We start from the raw sequence: 27944 nt of genomic DNA on the forward strand, positions 1-27944 counted from the left end.
TTCTGAATTTTCAAGTTCGATTTAACAGGTTTGATCCAGTATTTCAACACAATGATCAGTGAAACAGTGAATCAAACTGTCCACGTCTGTGCAGTCATCAAAGGAAAGAGCGTCAAACATAGCAGAAAAACTGTCTGCAGTATCGGCTGAGATGACACGCCTCTGAGACCTAAGTTTCAAAGGCTTAGGTTCAGGGATGAAGTCCAGGTTAAACAAGAGAATGATCACTCAGATGGACATCATGTACAGATACATTAGAAATGGCCAGGCCAAGAGTAAAAACTAAGCGGAAGCGGAAGTACATGTTAATAATGAATTAATTAATACAAATAACACAAAATTAGTACAACAGTCCATACTTTCCATTTTGCACATTTATTTTACTGTTGGTGGAACAATTCACTAGCAATTGAAATAATAATAATTCTGGTTCTGATGTATAAACATGTTTTTTGATTCAAAATATTTTTTATTGAGCATGATCAAGCAGCAACATTGACCCGCAGGTACATCCGTTACACACAGTGTATATGCTCTTTTTTTTTCTTTAATACAAATGGTAACAAAAATGACAATAAGAAAATAAATAAATAAATAAAGTAATCCCCTTGTCACTGCTCTCTCTAAATCGCTATTCTTTGCAATCGACATGTATCTTAATGGATGTTAAAACCAATTCCAGACATCTACAAGGTGTTAAACCATTTGAGAAAAGAGTAGCCATGTGTTGTGGAATGCTTTCTTCGATTTTGTCAAGACATATCTGATCTTTTCCATTCTGAGGCAGGACCTGACATCTCTGAGCCAGAGTGTGTGTGGGCGGGGCAGTGTCTTCCCACCTGAGCAAGATGGCCCTCGTGCCAAGAGAGAGCAGAGAGAGACTAGACGCTGGTTGTTCGCTGTTATTTTTTTTATCTCTCCCGTGAAACCGAAAAGAGCAATGAGTGGGCTTGGTCTAATATCCGTTTCCACAATTTTTGATAGGGACTTGAAAATGTTTTCCCAGTACTTTTGTAGGCTCTGACACGTCCAGAACATGTGGCCTAAGGAGCCTTCTAGGATCTTGCATCTGTCACATAGTGGACTGACCTCCGGATATATTCCTGACAGTTTGGTTTTTGATAGATGAGCTCTGTGAACAACTTTGAATTGGAGAAGAGTGTGACGAGCACAAAAAGATGATTTATTCACCAGTTCTAAAATAGTTTTCCAATTGTTGTCAGACAGGGAGATGCCAAGGTCTTCTTCCCAATCCTGTTTGTGTTTATCTGTAGGTTTCTGTGTCAATTCAGAGAGGCCAGAATAGATTTCAGAAATAAATCCCTTCTTCGTTGGGTTCATAGAAAGAATCTCGTCTCATATTTTCCTTTCCTTAACAGTTTGAGGTGACAATTTAGATGAAATGTAGTGTCTTGCTTGTAAGTATCTGAAGAAGTTTGACCTGTGAAGATTATATTTTGTTCTTAGTTGTTCAAAAGAGAGAACGGTGTTGTCTTTAATAATGTCTCTAAAGTAAACTAATCCCTTCTCGTGCCATTCCTTGAAGGCTGAATCCTGCATGGAAGGTTCAAAGAGATGGTTTGAGAATATAGGGCTGAGAAGAGAAAAACGATTAAGTTTGAAATGTTTTCTAAATTGAGACCAAATTCTGAGGGAGTGTTTAACTATGGGATTTGAAATTGATTTACCAGAAGTTGTTGGTAACTCGGAGCCCAAAATGGCTGGCAGTGATATTTGGTCGCTTGTCTGTGACTCTAGTTCTACCCAAGCTGGCTTTTCGCTCTGTTTGTGGTAGAAGGTCCAGGAGGTCCGACAGCGCAGGTTCGCGGCCCAATAGTAAAGTCGGAAGTTGGGAAGAGCTAAACCACCTAAAGTCTTTGCTTTCTGAAGATGAGTCTTGTTAAGGCGGGCGTGTTTGCCGTTCCATAGGTAGGATGATATCAGAGAATCCAAATGCTGAAAAAATGAGGCTGGCAGGAATATTGGAAGATTCTGGAAAAGATATAAGAATTTGGGTAAGACTGTCATTTTTACTGAATTAACCTACCAATAAGTGTCAAGGAGAGTGGGGACCACTTAGCCAAGGTCTGTTTAATTTCCGCTGTCAAAGTTAAAAAGTTTTCTTTGAATAACTCTTTAGATTTTCGCGTAACCATTATACCTAAATATGAGAAATTGTTTTCTGCTATCTTGAAAGGCAGCTTGGATATTAAGTCAGAGTCGTTTTTATTTCATAGAAATAGCTCACTTTTTTGTACATTCAATTTATGTCCTGAGAGTTTGCCAAATGCTTTTAAAAGGGACAAAGCCAAAGGCAGAGAGGTGATGGGGTCTGAGATATAGAGCAGGAGGTCGTCTGCATATAATGACACTTTGTGTTCTGTGTTTCCTCCTCGGATCCCAGACACCTCATTACAGTCACGCAGGGCTGTGGCCAGAGGTTCTATGGCCAGGTCAAATAGCAGAGGACTCAGAGGGCCCCCCTGACGAGTTCCTGTACCAAGTTCAAACTGCGTGGACTGTTGTGAGTTTGTACGGATGGAGGCTGTCGGTCGCTTATAAAGCAGTTTAATCATTGAGATGAACCGTCCTAAAGTTTGCTGACGACACCGCAGTGATAGGATGCATCACCGCGGCGAACGAAGCGGCCTACAGGACAGAGGTGGACAGTCTGGTTTCCTGGTGTGAGGACAACAACCTCACCCTCAACACAGACAAGACAAAGGAGATGATAGTGGACATGAGGAAGGAGAGGAGACCTCACCAACCACTGTTTATCCGGGATCTTGAAGTGGAGCGGGTGAGCAGCTTTAAGTACCTCGGGGTCCACATCACTGAGGACTCTACGGCTCTACGGCCATGGACCGCAAACGTCTGCAGAGAGTGGTTAAGACAGCGGAGAGGATCACCAGGTCTCCACTGCCCTCTCTGCACAGCATCTACCACCACAGAGTCCACAGGAGAGCTGCCACCATCATCAAGGACAGTTCCCACCCACAACATGGACTGTTTACACTCCTGCCCTCGGGACGCAGGTACAGGAGTGCAAAATGCAGGACCACACGCCTGAGAAACTCTTTCTACCCCACTGCAATAAGAATCATGAACAGCTGAACACTGCACTGTTGTCACTTTAAATCCATCACATGTACAGTTCCCCTCCCTCTCTTATATTATTATTTTTTATTGTTATTTTATCTTGACTTTTTTTGTTATGTATATTTATTTTTATTTTTTTGTTATGCCGATATTTGTGGAGGGACGGCAAATAAAGAATTTCATTGCATAGGGAAACGTGTTTCTCGATGTATATGACAATAAACACTTTGAATTGAATTGAATTGAATGAAGTTATGACCAAAACCAAATGTTTCTAAGACTGCAAATAGGTAATCCCACTCTACACGGTCAAAGGCCTTTTCGGCATCTAAAGAGACAACACACTCTGGAGCCTCTCCCGGAGTAAAGGATGTCAAGCAGTCGTCGAATGTTAAAATAGGAATTTCTGCCTCTAATAAATCCAGTCTGGTCAGTAGATATTATTGTAGGGAGTATGTTTTCTAGTCTGTGTGCCAGGACTTTTGCCAGTATTTTTGTGTCAGTGTTGAGTAGGGAGATGGGCCTGTACGAGGCACAATCAGTTAGGTCTTTATCTTTTTTGCCGATGAGGGTGATGCAGGCCTCTGAAAATGATGGTGGAAGGTGGCCGAGGCGACAGGAGTCGGTTAGAACCACGCACAAATGCGGGCTGAGAGTTGACGAGAACTTCTTATAAAACTCGGCTGGGAAGCCATCGGGACCTTTCCAGACTGTAGTGAGCAAATGGCCAACTCAATTTCTGATTGTTTGATGGGCTCCTCCAGTATCTTCATGCCCTCTCTAGAAACTGTTGGCATGTTAAGGGAATATAAAAAGTTCTTTATTTTGTCATGGTCCGTTTGATGTTCTGAGGAGTATAATTTGAAATAATAATCTTTCAATTCTCTGTTGATCTGTGTGTGGTCAGATGTTAGTTTGCCTGTCGCAGTTTGGATTCTAGAAATATTTTGTTGTGCTTTTAGTCCCTTTAATCTGTTGGCCAGTATCTTATCTGATTTTTCTCCGTGCATGTAAAACAATGTTTTATTTTTGAGTAAAAGGTTTTCAGCTGAATGTGTTGTTAGCAAGTCGAATTTGGTTTTAGCTTCAATTCGTTTTTTATAAATGTCGGGATCTTTAAATGTAGAGTATTGTTGGTCAAGGTCATGGATAGACTTTTCTAAGTGAGATTTTTCTTGAGAAGATGTTGGTTTCAACCGTGCCGTGAATGAGATACTGTGACCTCTAAGGTAGGCCTTCAGAGTGTCCCACACCGTCAGACTGGAGACTTCAGTTGTTGAGTTTGTCAGGAAGAAGGCGTGGATTTCTTTTTCCATCAAGTTGTAAGGAAATGACAACTTTACTGTAATCAATCATCTAGATTTAACACACATTTCAAATAGTCACTTGATTAACTGATAATCTTACATATTTAATTCATATTAAATAATCCTATTCTTGCATTGCATTCACTTAAACTAAACTCAGGTTCACAACTCAAAGGCCGAGGTCACAAAGCCTTGCACACACAGAAAGATTAAACAATCCCAGATTCCAGGACGTCTGGACACCTGTTTGAGAATTCACTCTGAAGGACACAAGTCGCTGGGAACAGATTCTTGAAAACAACAACTTTGGGTAAATTTCCACTACGATCACGTGCGACCGGCCATCTTAGAATCAAATGTTTACACTTACTGACCAATCCTACATTCACATTTGACTAGAGGCGTTAACCTGAATATTCTACTATAAAGATCTACCATTTTGTCTGATCTTTGCGTTCTGGCATTCGAAGACGTCTGCGATAGATCTCTCTGCTTGCTAGCGCTGTGTTCACGTAAGTTTGTCTCTGACTTTTGCATAATTCACTAAACGAGCATTTTTCTTAAACTCATCCATGTGTCTGTCCTTCATTCCACCACCACGTACGAGGCTTGGGAGGGTCGGTTCATCGGAACACAAAAACCCCTAACACAGCCAACAAAACTGTCGTCTGAGAGAAGGGTTGAATTAAAACGCCATTGATTTCTTTGTGTTGGCATGTCTGGCATTGATAAAGTAAGTTCTAAAGGGGCGTGGTCAGATATAACAATGCTCTGGTAGGAACATGATTTCACTTGAGGGATAAATTGGTTGTCGATGAAGAAGTAGTCGATTCTTGTGTATGTATGATGAACATGAGAAAAGAAGGAAAATTCTTTCTTCTGGGGATTTAGGAAGCGCCAGATATCGCAGATACCAAAGTGGGAGAGAAAGGCCTGGATACATGAGGCTGATTTACTGATGGCCCATATTGATGCTGTTTTTTCTGACTCCAGCAAGACGGTTTTCTGTAACCATTCAAGAATTTATACATCAATTGTCAAATATTTTGAAGACCATTCCAGTTGTTTAGCCAACTATATTTCTGTTCATGCCATTGCTTTAGTGTTTTTACAAGCTTTTTTTTATGTTATTCTGCAGAAAAATGCCACGTTTGCCATCTGATGTGTGGAAGCATTTCACACAAGCGAATGTTGAAGGAAAGTCTTTGTATGTCTGTAAATACTGTGCAAAGACATACGTGAAGAATGCTACAAAAATGCAGCAACATATTGCCAAGTGCCAAAAAGTTCCTCAAGGCTCAAAACATTCAGCAGACAAGAGTTCCACTCCAGGGGAAAATGAATCTGCTGTATCAGAGTCAGATACCCTCTCATCAGCTCCTGGTCCCTCTGGTATCAGAGCATTCTTTGATTTAATGGATGAACGTAGCCAGAGAAATGCAGATGAGTGTTTTGCTCGTGCAGTCTACGCAACTGGCTCACCACTGATGCTGCCATCCAGTGTGTACTGGAAGAGATTTTTGAATGTTCTCCGGCCAGCATACACCCCCCCAACCAGGCATGCGCTATCTACTCATTTGCTGGATGAGGAGTTCAACAGAGTGCAAACAAAGGTCAAGCAAACCATTGTCAAAGCAGACTGTATTTCAGTCATCTCTGATGGGTGGTCAAATGTTCGGGGACAAGGAATTATCAACTACATTGTCGCCACCCCTCAACCTGTATTCTACAAGAGCACAGACACAAAGGACAACAGACACACAGGCCCCTACATTGCTGATGAGCTGAAAGCGTTCATCAATGACATTGGACCAGAGAAGGTTTTTGCACTTGTCACTGACAATGTACCAAATATGAAGGTTGCCTGGGCACACGTGGAGGAGACCTACCCTCATATAACAGCCATTGGCTGTGCTGCCCATACTCTTAATCTTCTCCTGAAAGACATCATTGCACTGAAGACAATGGACACACTACACAAGAGAGCTAAGCAAGTTGTGATTTTACTTTTTGATTGGGTGGGGGAGTGGGGTGAGTTAGTATATACTCAACATTCATGTTTTTGTTGTTCATTAAAATAATTGTTCATACAAGAATAAAAACTAAAGTTCTACTCAAATAAATCTGTTGAAATGTCATGTTTTTGTATTATCTTGCATGGATATCTGCTTATGACAAAATAAATATTTACATTTATGTTTGGATATGATACAGTTTGTTTAAATTACCCCCAATTTCCAGTTAATTCCCATAAATTCCCAATAATTCCCATAAATTCCCATAATTCCCATGGAAAGTTTCCAATTTGGAATATTTCCAAAATTCCCCAGCTTAACTTCCCATGGAAAGTTTCCGGAAATTTACCGGAAATTTTCCACCCCTTTGCAACCCTACTGATGGGGGAGACTTTAGGTGATGATCTGTCCAGAGTCGGGTCAAGCCATGTATTAAAGTCGCCTCCGAGTACGAGCGAGTATGTCCCGAGGTCCGGCGAGAGAGAAAATAAATGCTCAAAGAATTTTGGTTCTTCTACATTAGGTGCATAAATGTTCACGAGACCAATTTGTTGTAAAGTTTACCATAAGCAATAATATATCTGCCAAATGTGTCTGATATGATATTGTGTGGTTCAAAGAGATGTTTGGACTGATGACTCTCGTCACTCCCCGCACCTTAGCCCCAAAGGAAGAATGGAAACACTGCCCCGCCCATCTGGAAAAGAGACGTTCGCTGTCGGAGGTTTTGACATGAGTCTCTTGTAGAAAGGCCATTCCGGTTTTGAGATGATTCAAATGAGTGAGGACCTTTTTCCTTTTGATGGGCTGATTTAGACCCTTTACATTCCAGCTCAAAAGTTTTAAACTACCATTCATTGTTTATATCTGAGGTGAGATGGTCTATGAAAACTGGTTTTATAAACATGTTTTTGTATAGAATATAAGTCTTAATTAAGAAGATAAATGTATTAGATTGTTTTGTCCATTATATATACTGTGTTTATACAACATGTACCTTTCAATGTAAAACATATTTAATTCAAATCTTAAAAAAAAAAGATTTACAGTGTGTCTGTGTGTGTGTGTGTGTGTGCGTGTGTGTGCGTGTGTGTCTGTGTGTGTATATGTGTGTGTGTGCGTGATTGTGTGTATATGTGTGTGTGTGCGTGTGTGTCTGTGTGATTGTGTGTATATGTGTGTGTGTGTCTGTGTGTCTGTGTGATTGTGTGTATATGTGATTGTGTGTATATGTGTGTGTGTGTGTGTGTGTGTGTGCGTGTGTGTCTGTGTGTGTATATGTGTGTGTCTGTGTGATTGTGTGTATGTGTGTGAGTGCGTGTGTGTCTGTGTGATTGTGTGTATATGTGTGTGTGTGTCTGTGTGTCTGTGTGATTGTGTGTATATGTGATTGTGTGTATATGTGTGTGTGTGTGTGTGTTTGCGTGTGTATATGTGTCTGTGTGATTGTATGTATATGTGTGTTTGTGCGTGTGTGCGAGTGTATATGTGTGTGTGTATATGTGTGTGTGTGCGTGTGTATATCTGTGTGTGTGTGTGTGTATATGTGCGTGTGTGTGTGTGTGTGCATGTGTGTGTGCGTGTGTGTGTGTGTGTGTATATGTGTGTGTGTGCATGTGTGTGTGTGTGTATATGTGCGTGTGTGTGTGTGTGTGATTGTGTGTATATGTGTGTGTGGGGGTGTGTGTGTGCGTGTGTGTGTGTGTGTGATTGTGTGTATATGTGTGTGTGTGTGTGTGTGTATATGTGTGTGTGTGTGTTATAATCAAGGTGTGTCTTTGTCAACAACACGTAGTTTCCAGGAAGTTTAATAATGTGGATCAACAGGTTGGAGCAGATCGTGGCAGAGACTTGTGACTGAGACTATAAAAGAGTTCACCTGTGAAGGAGTGTTTCAGTCGCAGAGACATGGAGACTAGAGTTGATCTGAGATCTTGTTGCATCTGTCTGGATCTACTGAAGGATCCAGTCACTCTTGCATGTGGACACAACTACTGTAAGACCTGTGTTGAAGGTCACTGGCAGGAGAAGAACATCTACGAGTGTCCTCAGTGCAGACGGAGCTTCAGCGAGAGACCTGTCCTCCAGAAGAACACTGTGTTAGCAGAGTTAGTGGAGGAGCTGAAGAAGACTGGAGCAGCTGAGGACCTCTGCTCTGCTGGACCTGAAGATGTGACCTGTGACGCCTGCACTGGGAGGAAGATGAAAGCCCTCAAGTCCTGTCTGGTGTGTCTGGTCTCCTACTGTGACCTTCACCTCCAGCCTCATCGAGAAGCTCCGGCCTTCAGGAGACACAAGCTGGTCCAGCCGTCCAAGCAGCTCCAGGAGATGATCTGCTCTGAACACGAGGAGGAGAAGAAGATGTTCTGTCGTTCTGATCAGCAGCTCATCTGTCATCTCTGTGCTGTGGACCAACACAAAGATCATGACATCGTCTCGACCACAGCAGAGAGGAGGGAGAGAGACAAAGACCTGGATCAGAGTCTAGGAAGGATCCAGCAGAAGATCCAGAAGAGAGAGAAGGAAGTGAAGCTGCTCCAGCAGGAGCAGAAGAACATCAGAGTCTCTGCTGAGGAAGCAGTGAAGGACAGTCAGGAGACCCTCGTCCAGATGATCCAGATGATCCAGAGAAGAATGCCTGACGTGGAGCAGAAGATCAGATCTCTGCAGGAGACTGAAGACGCTCGAGTCCGAGGACTTCAGGAGCAGCTGGAGCAGGAGATCTCTGAGCTGAAGAAGAAAGAGGCTGAGCTGCAGCAGCTGTCACTCACCGACAGTCACACCATCTTCCTGCAGAACTGGACCTCACTCTCAGAGGTCAGTGAAGACACGACCTCACTCTCAGAGGTCAGTGAAGACACAACCTCACTCTCAGAGGTCAGTGAAGACACGACCTCCTCCACGACCCTTGAGCAAACTCACCGTCGCTTCCAGGAAGTAACAGCAGCCGTGTCAGCCTGCAGAGACCAAGTCCAGGACCTTCTGAGAGACATGTGGACCAAAATCTCCATGATGTTCCTTCCAGAGACCAGAGAGCAGTTCCTCACACACTCACAGGACATCACTCTGGATCCAAACACTGCAGGCTCAAGGTTGATGTTGTCTGAAGGAAACAAGAAAGTGACAAACATGGGAGAAGATCAGCCTCGTCCTGATCATCCAGACAGATTCAATTTTCATTATCAGGTCTTGAGTCAAGAGTCTCTGACTGGACGTTGTTACTGGGAGGTGAAGAGAACAGAAGGAGGTGTTGAAGTATCAGTTTCATACAAGAACATCAGCAGATCAGGATATGAAAGTTTCTTTGGATGTAATGACAAATCTTGGAGTTTATATTGTCACGACTCTGGTTGTTTATTTATACACAACAACATCACAACTGAAGTCTCCAGTGTCGGACCCTCCACAGTGGGGGTGAACCTGGATCACTCTGCAGGTCTTCTGTCCTTCTACAGCGTCTCTGAGACCATGACTCTCCTCCACAGAGTCCAGACCAGCTTCTCTCAACCTCTTCATGCTGGAGTCATGGTTCCATCCTCGTGTGAGTTTGTGAAGCTGAAGTAGACGCCAGTGAGATTGCGAGTCTCCAGGAGTGACATCATCACATGAAGCTTCAATGTTTGGATGAACGTCTCTGAGAACGTTTGTCGTTTGTGCCGCAGTGAAGACACAGTGACGTCATGTGACTGGATTAGAACCTCTGTGATTGGATTGTTCCTGATGATGACGAGTCTTCTTTAAATCTTCTTTAATAAACACCTTCATGATCCGGTGATGATGGCAGCAGTCGTTACTCAAGTACTCCACAGTACTACAAGTATATCCTGGTTACTACAGTATCTCATTGGATGTTATTGAATAATGAATTGATGAATTGATGTACATTTGTTTGATTCAATATTACAGTCTGAAAGGAATTGGATTTTGTGAAAAAAAGATTTTCTCCAAAGAAGTAAAGATGAAAGTTCAACACAAACTATATCTTGTATCAGAGAAACCAGATCCTTGGATTCAGTGTTATGTTGAGTTATGCTGTATTTTAAAAATGTACATATAGAAACATTGATTTATATTCACTCAAATCTCCTCTTAAAACACACTTTTATTCTCTTTTAACACAGCGTGAGACTCTGAGCTGTTTTTAGTGCTTTTGACTTGTTTTATTGGATATTGTTTTATTTTTGTGTTTTAACTGCTTTCTTAGTACTTTCATGTCATTGTACTACACTTTGTATCGACTGTTGTTTTTAAAGTGTTTTATCAATAAACTTGATTGATTGATTATTTGTTCTTATTGAAATGTTGATCTAAATCAATGAATTATCTTTTTGAATCATTTATTCTAAATATATCAATATATAGATTATATATATATTTGACACATTGAGTTCAATATTCTAATTCCAATAATTCAAAAACACATTTTCTAAATGCAATATTCTTTGGTTTATTCAATATAACATCGACATCTTTATATGTACTTTCTTACACCTTCGTTCTAAGATCACAATCAAAACTACTTTTATTGTTGTAAACACAAGCGTGGATATTATGTGGTGACAACACAAAAGTACATGTTAATAATGAATTAATTAATACAAATAACACAAAATTACATGTTAATAATGAATTAATTAATACAAACAACACAAAAGTACATGTTAATAATGAATTAATTAATACAAATAACACAAAAGTACATGTTAATAATGAATTAATTAATACAAACAACACAAAAGTACATGTTAATAATGAATTAATTAATACAAATAACACAAAAGTACATGTTAATAATGAATTAATTAATACAAATAACACAAAAGTACATGTTAATAATGAATTAATTAATACAAATAACACAAAAGTACATGTTAATAATGAATTAATTAATACAAATAACACAAAAGTACATGTTAATAATGAATTAATTAATACAAATAACACAAAAGTACATGTTAATAATGAGTTAATTAATACAAATAACACAAAAGTACATGTTAATAATGAATTAATTAATACAAATAACACAAAAGTACATGTTAATAATGAATTAATTAATACAAATAACACAAAAGTACATGTTAATAATGAATTAATTAATACAAATAACACAAAAGTACATGTTAATAATGAATTAATTAATACAAATAACACAAAAGCACATGTTAATAATGAATTAATTAATACAAATAACACAAAAGTACATGTTAATAATGAATTAATTAATACAAATAACACAAAAGTACATGTTAATAATGAATTAATTAATACAAATAACACAAAAGTACATGTTAATAATGAATTAATTAATACAAATAACACACAAGTACATGTTAATAATGAATTAATTAATACAAATAACACAAAAGTACATGTTAATAATGAATTAATTAATACAAATAACACAAAAGTACATGTTAATAATGAATTAATTAATACAAATAACACAAAAGTACATGTTAATAATGAATTAATTAATACAAATAACACAAAAGCACATGTTAATAATGAATTAATTAATACAAATAACACAAAAGTACATGTTAATAATGAATTAATTAATACAAATAACACAAAAGTACATGTTAATAATGAATTAATTAATACAAACAACACAAAAGTACATGTTAATAATGAATTAATTAATACAAATAACACAAAAGTACATGTTAATAATGAATTAATTAATACAAATAACACAAAAGTACATGTTAATAATGAATTAATTAATACAAACAACACAAAAGTACATGTTAATAATGAATTAATTAATACAAACAACACAAAAGTACATGTTAATAATGAATTAATTAATACAAATAACACAAAAGTACATGTTAATAATGAATTAATTAATACAAACAACACAAAAGGACATGTTAATAATGAATTAATTAATACAAATAACACAAAAGTACATGTTAATAATGAATTAATTAATACAAATAACACAAAAGTACATGTTAATAATGAATTAATTAATACAAATAACACAAAAGTACATGTTAATAATGAATTAATTAATACAAATAACACAAAAGTACATGTTAATAATGAATTAATTAATACAAATAACACAAAAGTACATGTTAATAATGAATTAATTAATACAAATAACACAAAAGTACATGTTAATAATGAATTAATTAATACAAATAACACAAAAGTACATGTTAATAATGAATTAATTAATACAAACAACACAAAAGTACATGTTAATAATGAATTAATTAATACAAACAACACAAAAGTACAGGTTAATAATGAATTAATTAATACAAATAACACAAAAGTACATGTTAATAATGAATTAATTAATACAAACAACACAAAAGGACATGTTAATAATGAATTAATTAATACAAATAACACAAAAGTACATGTTAATAATGAATTAATTAATACAAATAACACAAAAGTACATGTTAATAATGAATTAATTAATACAAATAACACAAAAGTACATGTTAATAATGAATTAATTAATACAAATAACACAAAAGTACATGTTAATAATGAATGAATTAATACAAACAACACAAAAGTACATGTTAATAATGAATTAATTAATACAAATAACACAAAAGTACATGTTAATAATGAATTAATTAATACAAATAACACAAAATTACATGTTAATAATGAATTAATTAATACAAATAACACAAAAGTACATGTTAATAATGAATTAATTAATACAAATAACACAAAAGTACATGTTAATAATGAATTAATTAATACAAATAACACAAAAGTACATGTTAATAATGAATTAATTAATACAAATAACACAAAAGTACATGTTAATAATGAATTAATTAATACAAATAACACAAAAGTACATGTTAATAATGAATTAATTAATACAAATAACACAAAAGTACATGTTAATAATGAATTAATTAATACAAATAACACAAAAGTACATGTTAATAATGAATAATTAATACAAATAACACAAAAGTACATGTTAATAATGAATTAATTAATACAAATAACACAAAATTACATGTTAATAATGAATTAATTAATACAAATAACACAAAATTACATGTTAATAATGAATTAATTAATACAAATAACACAAAATTACATGTTAATAATGAATTAATTAATACAAATAACACAAAAGTACATGTTAATAATGAATTAATTAATACAAATAACACAAAAGTACATGTTAATAATGAATTAATTAATACAAATAACACAAAAGTACATGTTAATAATGAATTAATTAATACAAATAACACAAAAGTACATTTTAATAATGAATTAATTAATACAAATAACACAAAAGTACATGTTAATAATGAATTAATTAATACAAATAACACAAAAGTACATGTTAATAATGAATTAATTAATACAAATAACACAAAAGTACATGTTAATAATGAATTAATTAATACAAATAACACAAAAGTACATGTTAATAATGAATTAATTAATACAAATAACACAAAAGTACATGTTAATAATGAATTAATTAATACAAATAACACAAAAGTACATGTTAATAATGAATTAATTAATACAAATAACACAAAAGTACATGTTAATAATGAATTAATTAATACAAATAACACAAAAGTACATGTTAATAATGAATTAATTAATACAAATAACACAAAAGTACATGTTAATAATGAATTAATTAATACAAATAACACAAAAGTACATGTTAATAATGAATTAATTAATACAAATAACACAAAAGTACATGTTAATAATGAATTAATTAATACAAATAACACAAAAGTACATGTTAATAATGAATAATTAATACAAATAACACAAAAGTACATGTTAATAATGAATTAATTAATACAAATAACACAAAAGTACATGTTAATAATGAATTAATTAATACAAATAACACAAAATTACATGTTAATAATGAATTAATTAATACAAATAACACAAAATTACATGTTAATAATGAATTAATTAATACAAATAACACAAAAGTACATGTTAATAATGAATTAATTAATACAAATAACACAAAAGTACATGTTAATAATGAATTAATTAATACAAATAACACAAAAGTACATGTTAATAATGAATTAATTAATACAAATAACACAAAAGTACATGTTAATAATGAATTAATTAATACAAATAACACAAAAGTACATGTTAATAATGAATTAATTAATACAAATAACACAAAAGTACATGTTAATAATGAATTAATTAATACAAATAACACAAAAGTACATGTTAATAATGAATTAATTAATACAAACAACACAGAAGTACATGTTAATAATGAGTTAATTAATACAAATAACACAAAATTACATGTTAATAATGAATTAATTAATACAAATAACACAAAATTAGTGCAACAGTCCATACTTTCCATTTTGCACATTTATTTTACTGTTGGTGGAACAATTCACTAGCAATTTAAATAATAATATTTCTGGTTCTGATGTATAAACATGTTTTTGTATAGAATATAAGTCTTAATTAAGAAGATAAATATATTAGATTATTTTGTCCATTATATATACTGTGTTTATACAACATGTACCTTTCAATGTAAAACATATTTAATTCAAATCTTAAAAAAAAAAGATTTACAGTGTGTCTGTGTGATTGTGTGTATATGTGTGTGTGATTGTGTGTATATGTGTGTGTGTGCGTGTGTGTCTGTGTGATTGTGTGTATATGTGTGTGTGTGCGTGTGTGTCTGTGTGATTGTGTGTATATGTGTGTGTGCGTGTGTGTCTGTGTGATTGTGTGTATATGTGTGTGTGTGCGTGTGTGTCTGTGTGATTGTGTGTATATGTGTGTGTGTGTGTGTGTCTGTGTGATTGTGTGTATATGTGTGTGTGTGCGTGTGTGACTGTGTGATTGTGTGTATATGTGTGTGTGTGTGTGTGTCTGTGTGATTGTGTGTATATGTGTGTGTGTGCGTGTGTGTGTCTGTGCGATTGTGTGTATATGTGTGTGTGCGTCTGTGTGTGTGTGTGTGTGTGTCTGTGTGATTGTGTGTATATGTGTGTGTGTGTGTCTGTGTGATTGTGTGTATATGTGTGTGTGTGCGTGTGTGTCTGTGTGATTTTGTGTAAATGTGTGTGTGTGTGTGTGTGTCTGTGTGATTGTGTATATGTGTGTGTGTGCGTGTGTGTGTCTGTGTGTGTGTGTGTGTGTCTGTGTGTGTGTGTGCGTGTGTGTGTCTGTGTGTGTGTCTGTGTGTGTGTCTGTGGGTGTGTGTGTGTGCGTCTGTGTGTGTGTCTGTGGGTGCGTCTGTGTGTGTGTGATTGTGTGTATATGTGTGTGTGTGCGTGTGTGTGTCTGTGTGTGTGTGTCTGTGGGTGCATCTGTGTGTGTGTGTGTGATTGTGTGTATATGTGTGTGTGTGCGTGTGTGTGTGTGTGTGTGTGTCTGTGGGTGCGTCTGTGTGTGTGTGTTTCTGTGCGTATGTGTGTGCATGTGTCTGTGTGTGTGTGTGTGTGTGTGTGTGTGTGTGTGTGTGTGCATGTGTCTGTGTGTCTGCATGTGTCTGTGTGCGTGTGTACTTGTGCGTAGGTGTTTTTGTGTGTTTGTGTTATTTTTGTGTTGTGAAGTCTGACCCACTCATGAATTGAATTTTCACTCTATTTTTACCCAGAATCCTTTAATGTATTTTATGTTTCGGTTTCATTTGATAAAAGCTCACAGACGTCGCACAACTAAACAACAGTTGCTCGACAACGACTCACAGCAGGAGGTGAAGTTTCATTTATTCATCTATTCGATTGTTCACTTTTTACCGACAAATGATCAACAAAGATCAGAAAGACTCTCAGGATGATTGACAGCTGTCTGTTCATGACGCACCTGCCGTGAAAGTGGGTCAAACCTCTCGCTGCGGCTCCGGCGGCGCCGGTTACGACTCGTTCTTCGACTTCATCACAACATTCAGGGTTTTTTCAGATGATTTCTTTGAATTCAATCATTTCTACGATAGTTTTTTAACTTTAACTAAACGATTAAAAATCATTTTCAAAACGAATGAATGTTTTTCACATAGACTTTGTTATTGTTTTTCCAAATATTAAAAAATACATTTTCTTAATCAAATATTCTTCGAGTCGTAGACGTTTGAATTCAACGTTAAAAGTCCGACCAGACAGAAGCAACAGAGCGACGAGCGACTGATCCTCGACACGTATTCATCTCAAGGATTTGAATAAACAACGTTTGATTTATTTTAATTAAAATATCAAACTCTACCTGTGGAAAAAAAAAACATTCAATTTTGGACATTTTTCAACCGAACCAGCAGTCGCGGCTCACACGTCCATCTGGACCAGGACCGGCGGCGCCTCGGCCACCTTCGACTTGCGTCGCAGGAGCCGCGTCAGGCGTCGCACCGACAGCGTGGCGCGGAGCAGGATCTCGGTGAGTCCGGCCCGGAACTCCCGCCGGACCAGGCAGTAGAGCACCGGGTTGAGGCAGCTGTTGGTGTGCGCCAGACACACCGTCAGCGGGAAGGCGTACGCCTGCACGTTGTAGAAGGCGTTGCTGAAGGGCACGAGGTCGAACTTGATGAGCACCCCCCAGAGAGTCAGCGCCTGGTTGGGAAGCCAGCACAGGAAGAAGGAGAGGACCACGATGACGATGGACTTGGTGACCTTGGAGCGCCTCCTCTGGCGACTCTGCTCCACCTCCGGTCCCGCCGCCCCGGCCACGCGCCGGCTGAGGACCAGGCGCAGCAGGAGCAGGTAGCAGACGGAGATGATGACCAGAGGGATCAGGAAGCCCAGCAGGACCTTCTGCAGCTGGTACAGACCCAGCAGAAGCTGCGGGTCCCAGTTGCCGGAGTCCGGGAAGCGAACCAGGCAAAGTTCCTCGTCGGAGAGCTGCGCGCTGGTGGAGTAGATGGCGTGAGGGGAGGTGGCCAGGAGAGAGAAGACCCAGATGCCCAGGCTGGTCCACTTGGCCCGCGCCGCCGCAGCCCTGCGACTGTGCATCTTGAGCGCCGAGGAGATGGAGTAGTAGCGCGCCACGCTCATGGCCGTGAGGAAGTAGACGCTGGCGTACATGTTCATGATGGTCACCGAGCTGATGATCTTGCACATGACGCGGCCGAACGGCCAGCGGAAGTCCAGGGCCGTGTCCACCGCCCAGAAGGGCAGGGTCAGGACGAACTGCAGGTCCGTGACGGCCAGACCCATCACGAAGCAGTTGATGGACGACTGCTTCTGCCGGTGGCGCGAGTGCAGCAGGTAGAGCGCCAGGGAGTTCCCCACCAGTCCCAGGGCGCACACCACGGAGTAGACGCAGGCGATCATCGCCCGCACCAGCAGGCTGGAGCCGTCGCCCTGCAGCTCCACGATGGACTCCCGGGTCAGCAGCTGCAGCCAGCAGTGCAGCGACAAGTTGCCGCTGCAGTTGCCGACGTTCTCCTCCAGGACGACCCTCTCCGGGCAGGAAGTCTGATCGCACATGGTCACGGCAACGACACCAGCAGGACCTTAGAGAGAAACATCTTCTTCTCTTCTCTCCTGCTCCTCCTTTCTCCTCCGCTCCTCCTTTCTCCTCTCCTCGTTTCTTCTCTCCTGCTCCTCCTTTCTCCTCCGCTCCTCCTTTCTTCTCTCCTTGTTTCTTCTCTCCTGCTCCTCCTTTCTCCTCCGCTCCTCCTTTCTTCTCTCCTTGTTTCTTCTCTCCTGCTCCTCCTTTCTCCTCCGCTCCTCCTTTCTCCTCTCCTCGTTTCTTCTCTCCCGCTCCTCCTTTCTTCTCTCCTGCTCCTCCTTTCTTTTCTCCTGCTCCTCGTTTCTTCTCTCCTCGTTTCTTCTCTCCTGGTCCTCCTTTCTTTTCTCCTGCTCCTCGTTTCTTCTCTCCTCGTTTCTTCTCTCCTGCTCCTCCTTTCTTTTCTCCTGCTCCTCGTTTCTTCTCTCCTGCTCCTCCTTTCTTTTCTCCTGCTCCTTATTTCTTCTCTCCTTGTTTCTTCTCTCCTGCTCCTCTTTTCTTTTCTCCTGCTCCTCCTTTCTTTTATCCTGCTCCTCGTTTCTTCTCTCCTCGTTTCTTCTCTTCTTCTCCTCGTTTCGTCTCTTCTGCTGCACTTCAGGTCCTCGTCTCTTCTCTATACACTCACTCACTCTGCTGCTCGTCCTTATAAACCATCAACCAGCAGAGAGAGAGAGAGAGAGAGAGGGAGAGAGAGAGAGAGAAAGATAGATGGAGAGAGAGAGAGAGAGAGAGAAAGATAGATGGAGAGAGAGAGAGAGAGAGAGAGAGAGAGAGAGAGAGAGAAAGATAGATGGAGAGAGAGAGAGAGAGAGATGGAGAGAGAGAGAGACACACATCACAACAACACACACACACACACTGATGATACAATAGAGTCACACATCACAACACACACACACACACTGATGATACAATAGAGTCACACATCACAACAACACACACACACTGATGATACAATAGAGTCACACATCACAACACACACACACACACTGATGATACAATAGAGTCACACATCACAACAACACACACACACACTGATGATAAAATAGAGTCGCACATCACAACAACACACACACACAGACACACTGATGATACAATAGAGTCACACATCACAACAACACACACACAGACACACTGATGATACAATAGAGTCACACATCACAACAACACACACACAGACACACTGATGATACAATAGAGTCACACATCACAACAACACACACACACTGATGATACAATAGAGTCACACATCACAACAACACACACACACTGATGATACAATAGAGTCACACATCACAACAACACACACACACTGATGATACAATAGAGTCACACATCACAACACACACACACACACTGATGATACAATAGAGTCACACATCACAACAACACACACACACACTGATGATAAAATAGAGTCGCACATCACAACAACACACACACACAGACACACTGATGATACAATAGAGTCACACATCACAACAACACACACACAGACACACTGATGATACAATAGAGTCACACATCACAACAACACACACACAGACACACTGATGATACAATAGAGTCACACATCACAACAACACACACACACTGATGATACAATAGAGTCACACATCACAACAACACACAAACACACACTGATGATACAATAGAGTCGCACATCACAACAACACACACACACTGATGATACAATAGAGTCACACATCACAACAACAACACACACACACACTGATGATACAACAGAGTCACACATCACAACAACACACACACACTGATGATACAACAGAGTCACACATCACAACAACACACACAAACTGATGATACAATAGAGTCACACATCACAACAACACACACAAACTGATGATACAATAGAGTCACACATCACAACAACACACACACACAGACACACTGATGATACAATAGAGTCACACATCACAACAACACACACACTGATGATACAATAGAGTCACACATCACAACAACACACACACTGATGATACAATAGAGTCACACATCACAACAACACACACACTGATGATACAATAGAGTCACACATCACAACAACACACACACTGATGATACAATAGAGTCTCACATCACAACAACACACACAAACTGATGATACAATAGAGTCACACATCACAACAACAACACACACACACACTGATGATACAACAGAGTCACACATCACAACAACACACACAAACTGATGATACAATAGAGTCACAAATCACAACAACACACACAAACTGATGTTACAATAGAGTCACACATCACAACAACACAGACAAACTGATGATACAATAGAGTCACACATCACAACAACACACACACTGATGATACAATAGAGTCACACATCACAACAACACACACACACTGATGATACAATAGAGTCGCACATCACAACAACACACACACACACTGATGAAACAATAGAGTCACACATCACAACACACACACACACACTGATGATACAATAGAGTCTCACATCACAACAACACACACAAACTGATGATACAATAGAGTCACACATCACAACAACACACACACACTGATGATACAATAGAGTCACACATCACAACAACACACACACACTGATGATACAATAGAGTCACACATCACAACAACACACAGAAACACTGATGATACAATAGAGTCACACATCACAACAACACACACACAGACACACTGATGATACAATAGAGTCACACATCACAACAACACACACACACAGACACACTGATGATACAATAGAGTCACACATCACAACAACACACACACAGACACACTGATGATACAATATAGTCACACATCACAACAACACACACACACTGATGATACAATAGAGTCACAGATCACAACAACACACACACACACACTGATGGTACAATAGAGTCGCACATCACAACAACACACACACACAGACACACTGATGATACAATAGAGTCACACATCACAACAACACACACACAGACACACTGATGATACAATAGAGTCACACATCACAACAACACACACACACTGATGATACAACAGAGTCACACATCACAACAACACACACAAACTGATGATACAATAGAGTCACACATCACAACAACACACACAAACTGATGATACAATAGAGTCACACATCACAACAACACAGACAAACTGATGATACAATAGAGTCACACATCACAACAACACACACACTGATGATACAATAGAGTCACACATCACAACAACACACACACTGATGATACAATAGAGTCACACATCACAACAACACACACACACTGATGATACAATAGAGTCTCACATCACAACAACACACACAAACTGATGATACAATAGAGTCACACATCACAACAACACACACACACTGATGATACAATAGAGTCACACATCACAACAACACACACACACTGATGATACTATAGAGTCACACATCACAACAACACACACACACAGACACACTGATGATACAATAGAGTCACATATCACAACAACACACACAGAGACACACTGATGATACAATAGAGTCACACATCACAACAACACACACACACTGATGATACAATAGTGTCACACATCACAACAACACAGACAAACTGATGATACAATAGAGTCACACATCACAACAACACACACACACTGATGATACAATAGAGTCACAAATCACAACAACACACACACACTGATGATACAATAGAGTCACACATCACAACAACACACACAAACTGATGATACAATAGAGTCACACATCACAACATCACACACACTGATGATACAATAGAGTCACACATCACAACAACACACACTGATGATACAATAGAGTCAAACATCACAACAACACACACACACTGATGATACAATAGAGTCACACATCACAACAACACAGACACACTGATGATACAATAGAGTCACACATCACAACAACACACACAAACTGATGATACAATATAGTCGCACATCACAACAATACACACACACACTGATGATACAATAGAGTCACACATCACAACAACACACACACACACTGATGATACAATAGAGTCACACATCACAACAACACACACACACACTGATGATACAATATAGTCGCACATCACAACAATACACACACACACTGATGATACAATAGAGTCACACATCACAACAACACACACACACACTGATGATACAATAGAGTCACACATCACAACTACACACACTGATGATACAATAGAGTCACACATCACAACTACACACACTGATAATACAATAGAGTCACACATCACAACAACACACACACACACACACTGATGACATAATAGAGTCACACATCAGAACAACACACACACACTGATGATACAAAAGAGTCACACGACTCAATCACGACTCAATCACGACTCAATCACGACTCAATCACGACTCATTCACGACTCAATCACGACTCATTTACGACTCAATCACGACTCATTCACGACTCATTCACGACTCAATCACGACTCAATCACGACTCAATCACGACTCAATCACGACTCAATCACGACTCAATCACGACTCATTCACGACTCATTCACGACTCAATCACGACTCAATCACGACTCAATCACGACTCATTCACGACTCATTCACGACTCAATCAGGACTCATTCACGACTCAATCACGACTCATTCACGACTCAATCACGACTCAATCACGACTCATTCACGACTCAATCACGACTCAATCACGACTCATTCACGACTCAATCACGACTCATTCACGACTCATTCACGACTCATTCACGACTCATTCACGACTCAATCACGACTCAATCACGACTCATTCACGACTCAATCACGACTCAATCACGACTCAATCACGACTCAATCACGACTCATTCACGACTCAATCACGACTCAATCACGACTCATTCACGACTCAATCACGACTCAATCACGACTCAATCACGACTCAATCACGACTCAATCACGACTCAATCACGACTCATTCACGACTCATTCACGACTCAATCACGACTCAATCACGACTCATTCACGACTCAATCAGGACTCAATCACGACTCAATCGCGACTCAATCGCGACTCAATCGCGACTCAATCGCGACTCAATCGTGACTTATTCACGACTCAATCACGACTCATTCACGACTCATTCACGACTCAATCACGACTCATTCACGACTCAATCACGACTCAATCACGACTCAATCACGACTCATTCACGACTCAATCACGACTCATTCACGACTCATTCATGACTCATTCACGACTTAATCACGACTCAATCACGAATCAATCACGACTCATTCACGACTCATTCACGACTCAATCACGACTCATTCACAAATCAATCACGACTCATCACGACTCAATCACGACTCAATCACGACTCATTCACGACTCATTCACGACTCAATTACGACTCAATCACGACTCAATCACGATTCAATCACGACTCAATCACGACTCAATCACGACTCAATCACGATTCAATCACGACTCAATCACGACTCAATCACGATTCAATCACGACTCAATCACGACTCATTCACGACTCAATCACGACTCATTTACGACTCAATCACGACTCATTCACGACTCATTCACGACTCAATTACGACTCAATCACGACTCAATCACGATTCAATCACGACTCAATCACGACTCAATCACGACTCAATCACGACTCATTCACGACTCATTCACGACTCAATCACGACTCAATCATGACTCATTCACGACTCATTCACGACTCAATCAGGACTCATTCACGACTCAATCACGACTCATTCACGACTCAATCACGACTCAATCACGACTCATTCACGACTCAATCACGACTCATTCACGACTCATTCACGACTCATTCACGACTCATTCACGACTCAATCACGACTCATTCACGACTCATTCACGACTCATTCACGACTCAATCACGACTCAATCAAGACTCAATCACGACTCAATCACGACTCATTCACGACTCAATCACGACTCAATCACGACTCATTTACGACTCAATCACGACTCAATCACGACTCATTCACGACTCAATCACGACTCATTCACGACTCATTCACGACTCAATCACGACTCAATCACGACTCATTCACGACTCAATCACGACTCAATCACGACTCAATCACGACTCAATCGCGACTCAATCGTGACTCAATCGCGACTCAATCGCGACTCAATCGCGACTCAATCGTGACTCATTCACGACTCAATCGTGACTCATTCACGACTCAATCACGACTCATTCACGACTCATTCACGACTCATTCACGACTCAATCACGACTCATTCACGACTCAATCACGACTCAATCACGACTCAATCACGACTCATTCACGACTCAATCACGACTCATTCACGACTCATTCATGACTCATTCACGACTCAATCACGACTCAATCACGAATCAATCACGACTCAATCACGACTCATTCACGACTCAATCACGACTCATTCACAAATCAATCACGACTCAATCACGACTCATTCACGACTCATTCACGACTCAAATACAACTCAATCACGACTCAATCACGACTCAATCACGACTCAATCACGACTCAATCACGACTCAATCACGACTCAATCACGACTCAATCACGACTCAATCACGACTCATTCACGACTCATTCACGACTCAATCACGACTCAATCACGACTCATTCACGACTCAATCACGACTCATTCACGACTCAATCACGACTCAATCACGACTCAATCACGACTCATTCACGACTCATTCACGACTCAATCACGACTCAATCACGACTCAATCACGACTCATTCACGACTCAATCACGACTCAATCACGACTCAATCACGACTCAATCACGACTCATTCACGACTCAATCACGACTCAATCACGACTCATTCACGACTCAATCACGACTCAATCACGACTCAATCACGACTCAATCACGACTCAATCACGACTCAATCACGACTCAATCACCACTCATTCGCGACTCAATCGCGACTCAATCGCGACTCAATCGCGACTCAATCGCGACTCAATCCTCAATCGCGACTCAATCGCGACTCAATCGCGACTCAATTGAGACTCAATCACGACTCATTCACGACTCAATCACGACTCATTCACGACTCATTCACGACTCGTTCACGACTCATTCACGACTCAATCACGACTCAATCACGACTCATTCACGACTCATTCACGACTCAATCACGACTCAATCACGACTCAATCACGACTCAATCACGACTCATTCACGACTCAATCACGACTCAATCACGACTCAATCAAGACTCAATCAAGACTCAATCACGACTCATTCACGACTCAATCACGACTCATTCACGACTCAATCACGACTCAATCACGACTCAATCACGACTCAATCACGACTCATTCACGACTCATTCACGACTCAATCACGACTCAATCACGACTCAATCAAGACTCAATCAAGACTCAATCACGACTCATTCACGACTCAATCACGACTCAATCACGACTCAATCACGACTCAATCACGACTCAATCACGACTCAATCACGACTCATTCACGACTCAATCACGACTCAATCACGACTCATTCACGACTCAATCACGACTCATTCACGACTCAATCACGACTCAATCACGACTCAATCACGACTCATTCACGACTCAATCACGACTCATTCACGACTCATTCACGACTCATTCACGACTCAATCACGACTCAATCACGACTCAATCACGACTCAATCACGACTCAATCACGACTCATTCACGACTCAATCACGACTCATTCACGAATCAATCACGACTCAATCACGACTCAGTCACGACTCATTCACGACTCAATTACGACTCAATCACGACTCAATCACGACTCAATCACGACTCATTCACGACTCAATCACGACTCAATCACGACTCAATCACGACTCAATCACGACTCATTCACGACTCATTCACGACTCATTCACGACTCATTCACGACTCAATCACGACTCAATCACGACTCAATCACGACTCATTCACGACTCAATCACGACTCAATCACGACTCAATCACGACTCATTCACGACTCATTCACGACTCAATCACGACTCAATCACGACTCAATCACGACTCAATCACGACTCAATCACGACTCAATCACGACTCATTCACGACTCAATCACGACTCAATCACGACTCATTCACGACTCAATCACGACTCATTCACGACTCATTCACGACTCTGAGGTTCCTGTTGCCGCCTCAACAACAGTGGCTCCATCATCTACTGCTGAACAAGTTGTTAATTACTTTTTCAACTCCAGACCTTGACCCTGGATCCTCAGCTCTCCAGATGATGAAAACACTCTTCAGGACTGAATGATTTGAATGTTCAACACAGTGTGAGTCACTCTCGCTGTCGCGTCACCTTCTCGCTGCCGTCCCTGAACCTGGACTCGTCCTTTTCTTTTAACGTCTTTTATTCATCATTCGTGATCATGATCGTGAACGTACACCATGAGACGCTGAAGACGTGCCAAGAGTTGAAATATAGCTTCATAAAAGTAGAGACAAACATGCTCCAGAAAGAAACAACGTGCAAGAAAACTTCACCTTCAACAGGCAGAAACCTCAACAGAACAAGACTTGTTTGGAAACAAGTCTTGTACTGTGACCTGCTGGAGGAGAGAATATATTAGCTGTTGATATATGTGTAGTTCTGTAGTTGTTGATATTTGTGTAGTTGTGTAGCTGTTTATATGTGTGATACAAGAGTGTAGTTTTGTAGCTGTTGATATGTGTGATACAAGAGTGTAGTTGTGTAGCTGTTGATATGTGTAATACAGGAGTGTAGTTGTGTAGCTGTTGATATGTGTGATACAAGAGTGTAGTTGTGTAACTGTTGATATGTGTGATACAAGAGTATAGTTGTGTAGCTGTTGATATGTGTGATACAGGCGTGTAGTTGTGTTGCTGTTGATATGTGTGATACAAGAGTGTAGTTGTGTAGCTGTTGATATGTGTGATACAGGACTGTAGTTGTGTAGTTGATTTCTTTCATCTGCTTCATTGACAAACACACTTGAGTGTCATCATCATAACAGTAACGTTTATAGAATCTTCTGATCAAGTTAGTGGAAACATAAAGATTGTGAATAGGACCAAAAACAGAACCTTGTGGGACTCCATAGTGTGTGTCGGTGTAAGAACTGAAACCATGAGCAGCTCATTGCTAACTTTCACCAAGTGATATGTTGTCTCTTTAAAGAAGGAACTTATATATAAATAAACTTGTTTTTACCACAACAGGATCTCGATGTTTTCGTCTCTCATGTTTAAAGCCAGACGACGTGTCTGACAATCCCTGGGATCTGATCGAGCGGTTGACGTCAAAACAGTGGATATAGAATGTGCGTCGAGTTGCTGCAGGAATGAAGAGGAAGAAAAGCTCTGACACGTCTATTCTGGGTTCTTCTATGAGGAACACGTGATCTTCGTTCTCACTGAACGTTTGCACCTACTGAGACCTTCTGGTTCCACCAGACGATCGGTTCGGAGTCATGTGGTCAACAACTCTCCTTCTACTGTTTGAATCGTACGGACTCACAGTGTTGTCGATCATGTTCACTTGTGTACTGAATGCAGAGACATCATAACTTATGTTAGATTAAAAATTATTATACACTACGTATACGCCATACTTAAATTAATGCTAAAAGATAATCAAAATATAAAGTATAAATTACTAGCTTCATCTAAGAGCTTAAACGTTTGAATACACATTCACAACCAACATTTCACTCAGACTGACACAATGCTTCAAGAAAAGCTTGGAGCAGACTTAGAGCCAAACAGCGATTAGTTTAACATCTGTCGTCTGCCCTTTTTCACACCTGTGGACGTGAAACAAAAGAGCAAAACGGAACACACCCAAAAGAGGGGGGTTGGAAGACAAAGGAATCCGCCCACACAACAGGGAAGCCAGGAAGTTACTCTCCAGGTGACCCGCGACATGAAGAAACGTGAAAGAACCACTGCCCCGGAAGAGACGACACCCTGGACAGGATACTTTCCCTTAAATATAGCGAAGCTCCATAACACGGGAC

At 39.6% G+C, this 27944-nt stretch overlaps 2 protein-coding genes across 2 annotated transcripts; one reads left to right on the top strand and one right to left on the bottom strand.

The window, feature by feature from the left end:
* Window positions 1-8258: 8258 nt before the first annotated feature.
* Window positions 8259-10695, top strand: LOC148085063 (tripartite motif-containing protein 16-like). Its single transcript, XM_087783212.1, has one exon. The coding sequence runs from the start codon at window positions 8330-8332 to the stop codon at window positions 9983-9985; it is 1656 nt and encodes a 551-aa protein (XP_087639338.1). The 5' UTR covers window positions 8259-8329; the 3' UTR covers window positions 9986-10695.
* A 6018-nt stretch (window positions 10696-16713) lies between these two features.
* On the bottom strand, window positions 16714-17871 carry rxfp3.2b (relaxin family peptide receptor 3.2b). Its single transcript, XM_087781456.1, has one exon. The coding sequence runs from the start codon at window positions 17869-17871 to the stop codon at window positions 16714-16716; it is 1158 nt and encodes a 385-aa protein (XP_087637582.1).
* Window positions 17872-27944: the final 10073 nt, after the last annotated feature.

The sequence above is a fragment of the Callionymus lyra genome, chromosome 2 (genome assembly GCF_982586985.1).
Source record: "Callionymus lyra chromosome 2, fCalLyr1.hap1.1, whole genome shotgun sequence".
Lineage (NCBI taxonomy): Eukaryota > Metazoa > Chordata > Actinopteri > Syngnathiformes > Callionymidae > Callionymus > Callionymus lyra.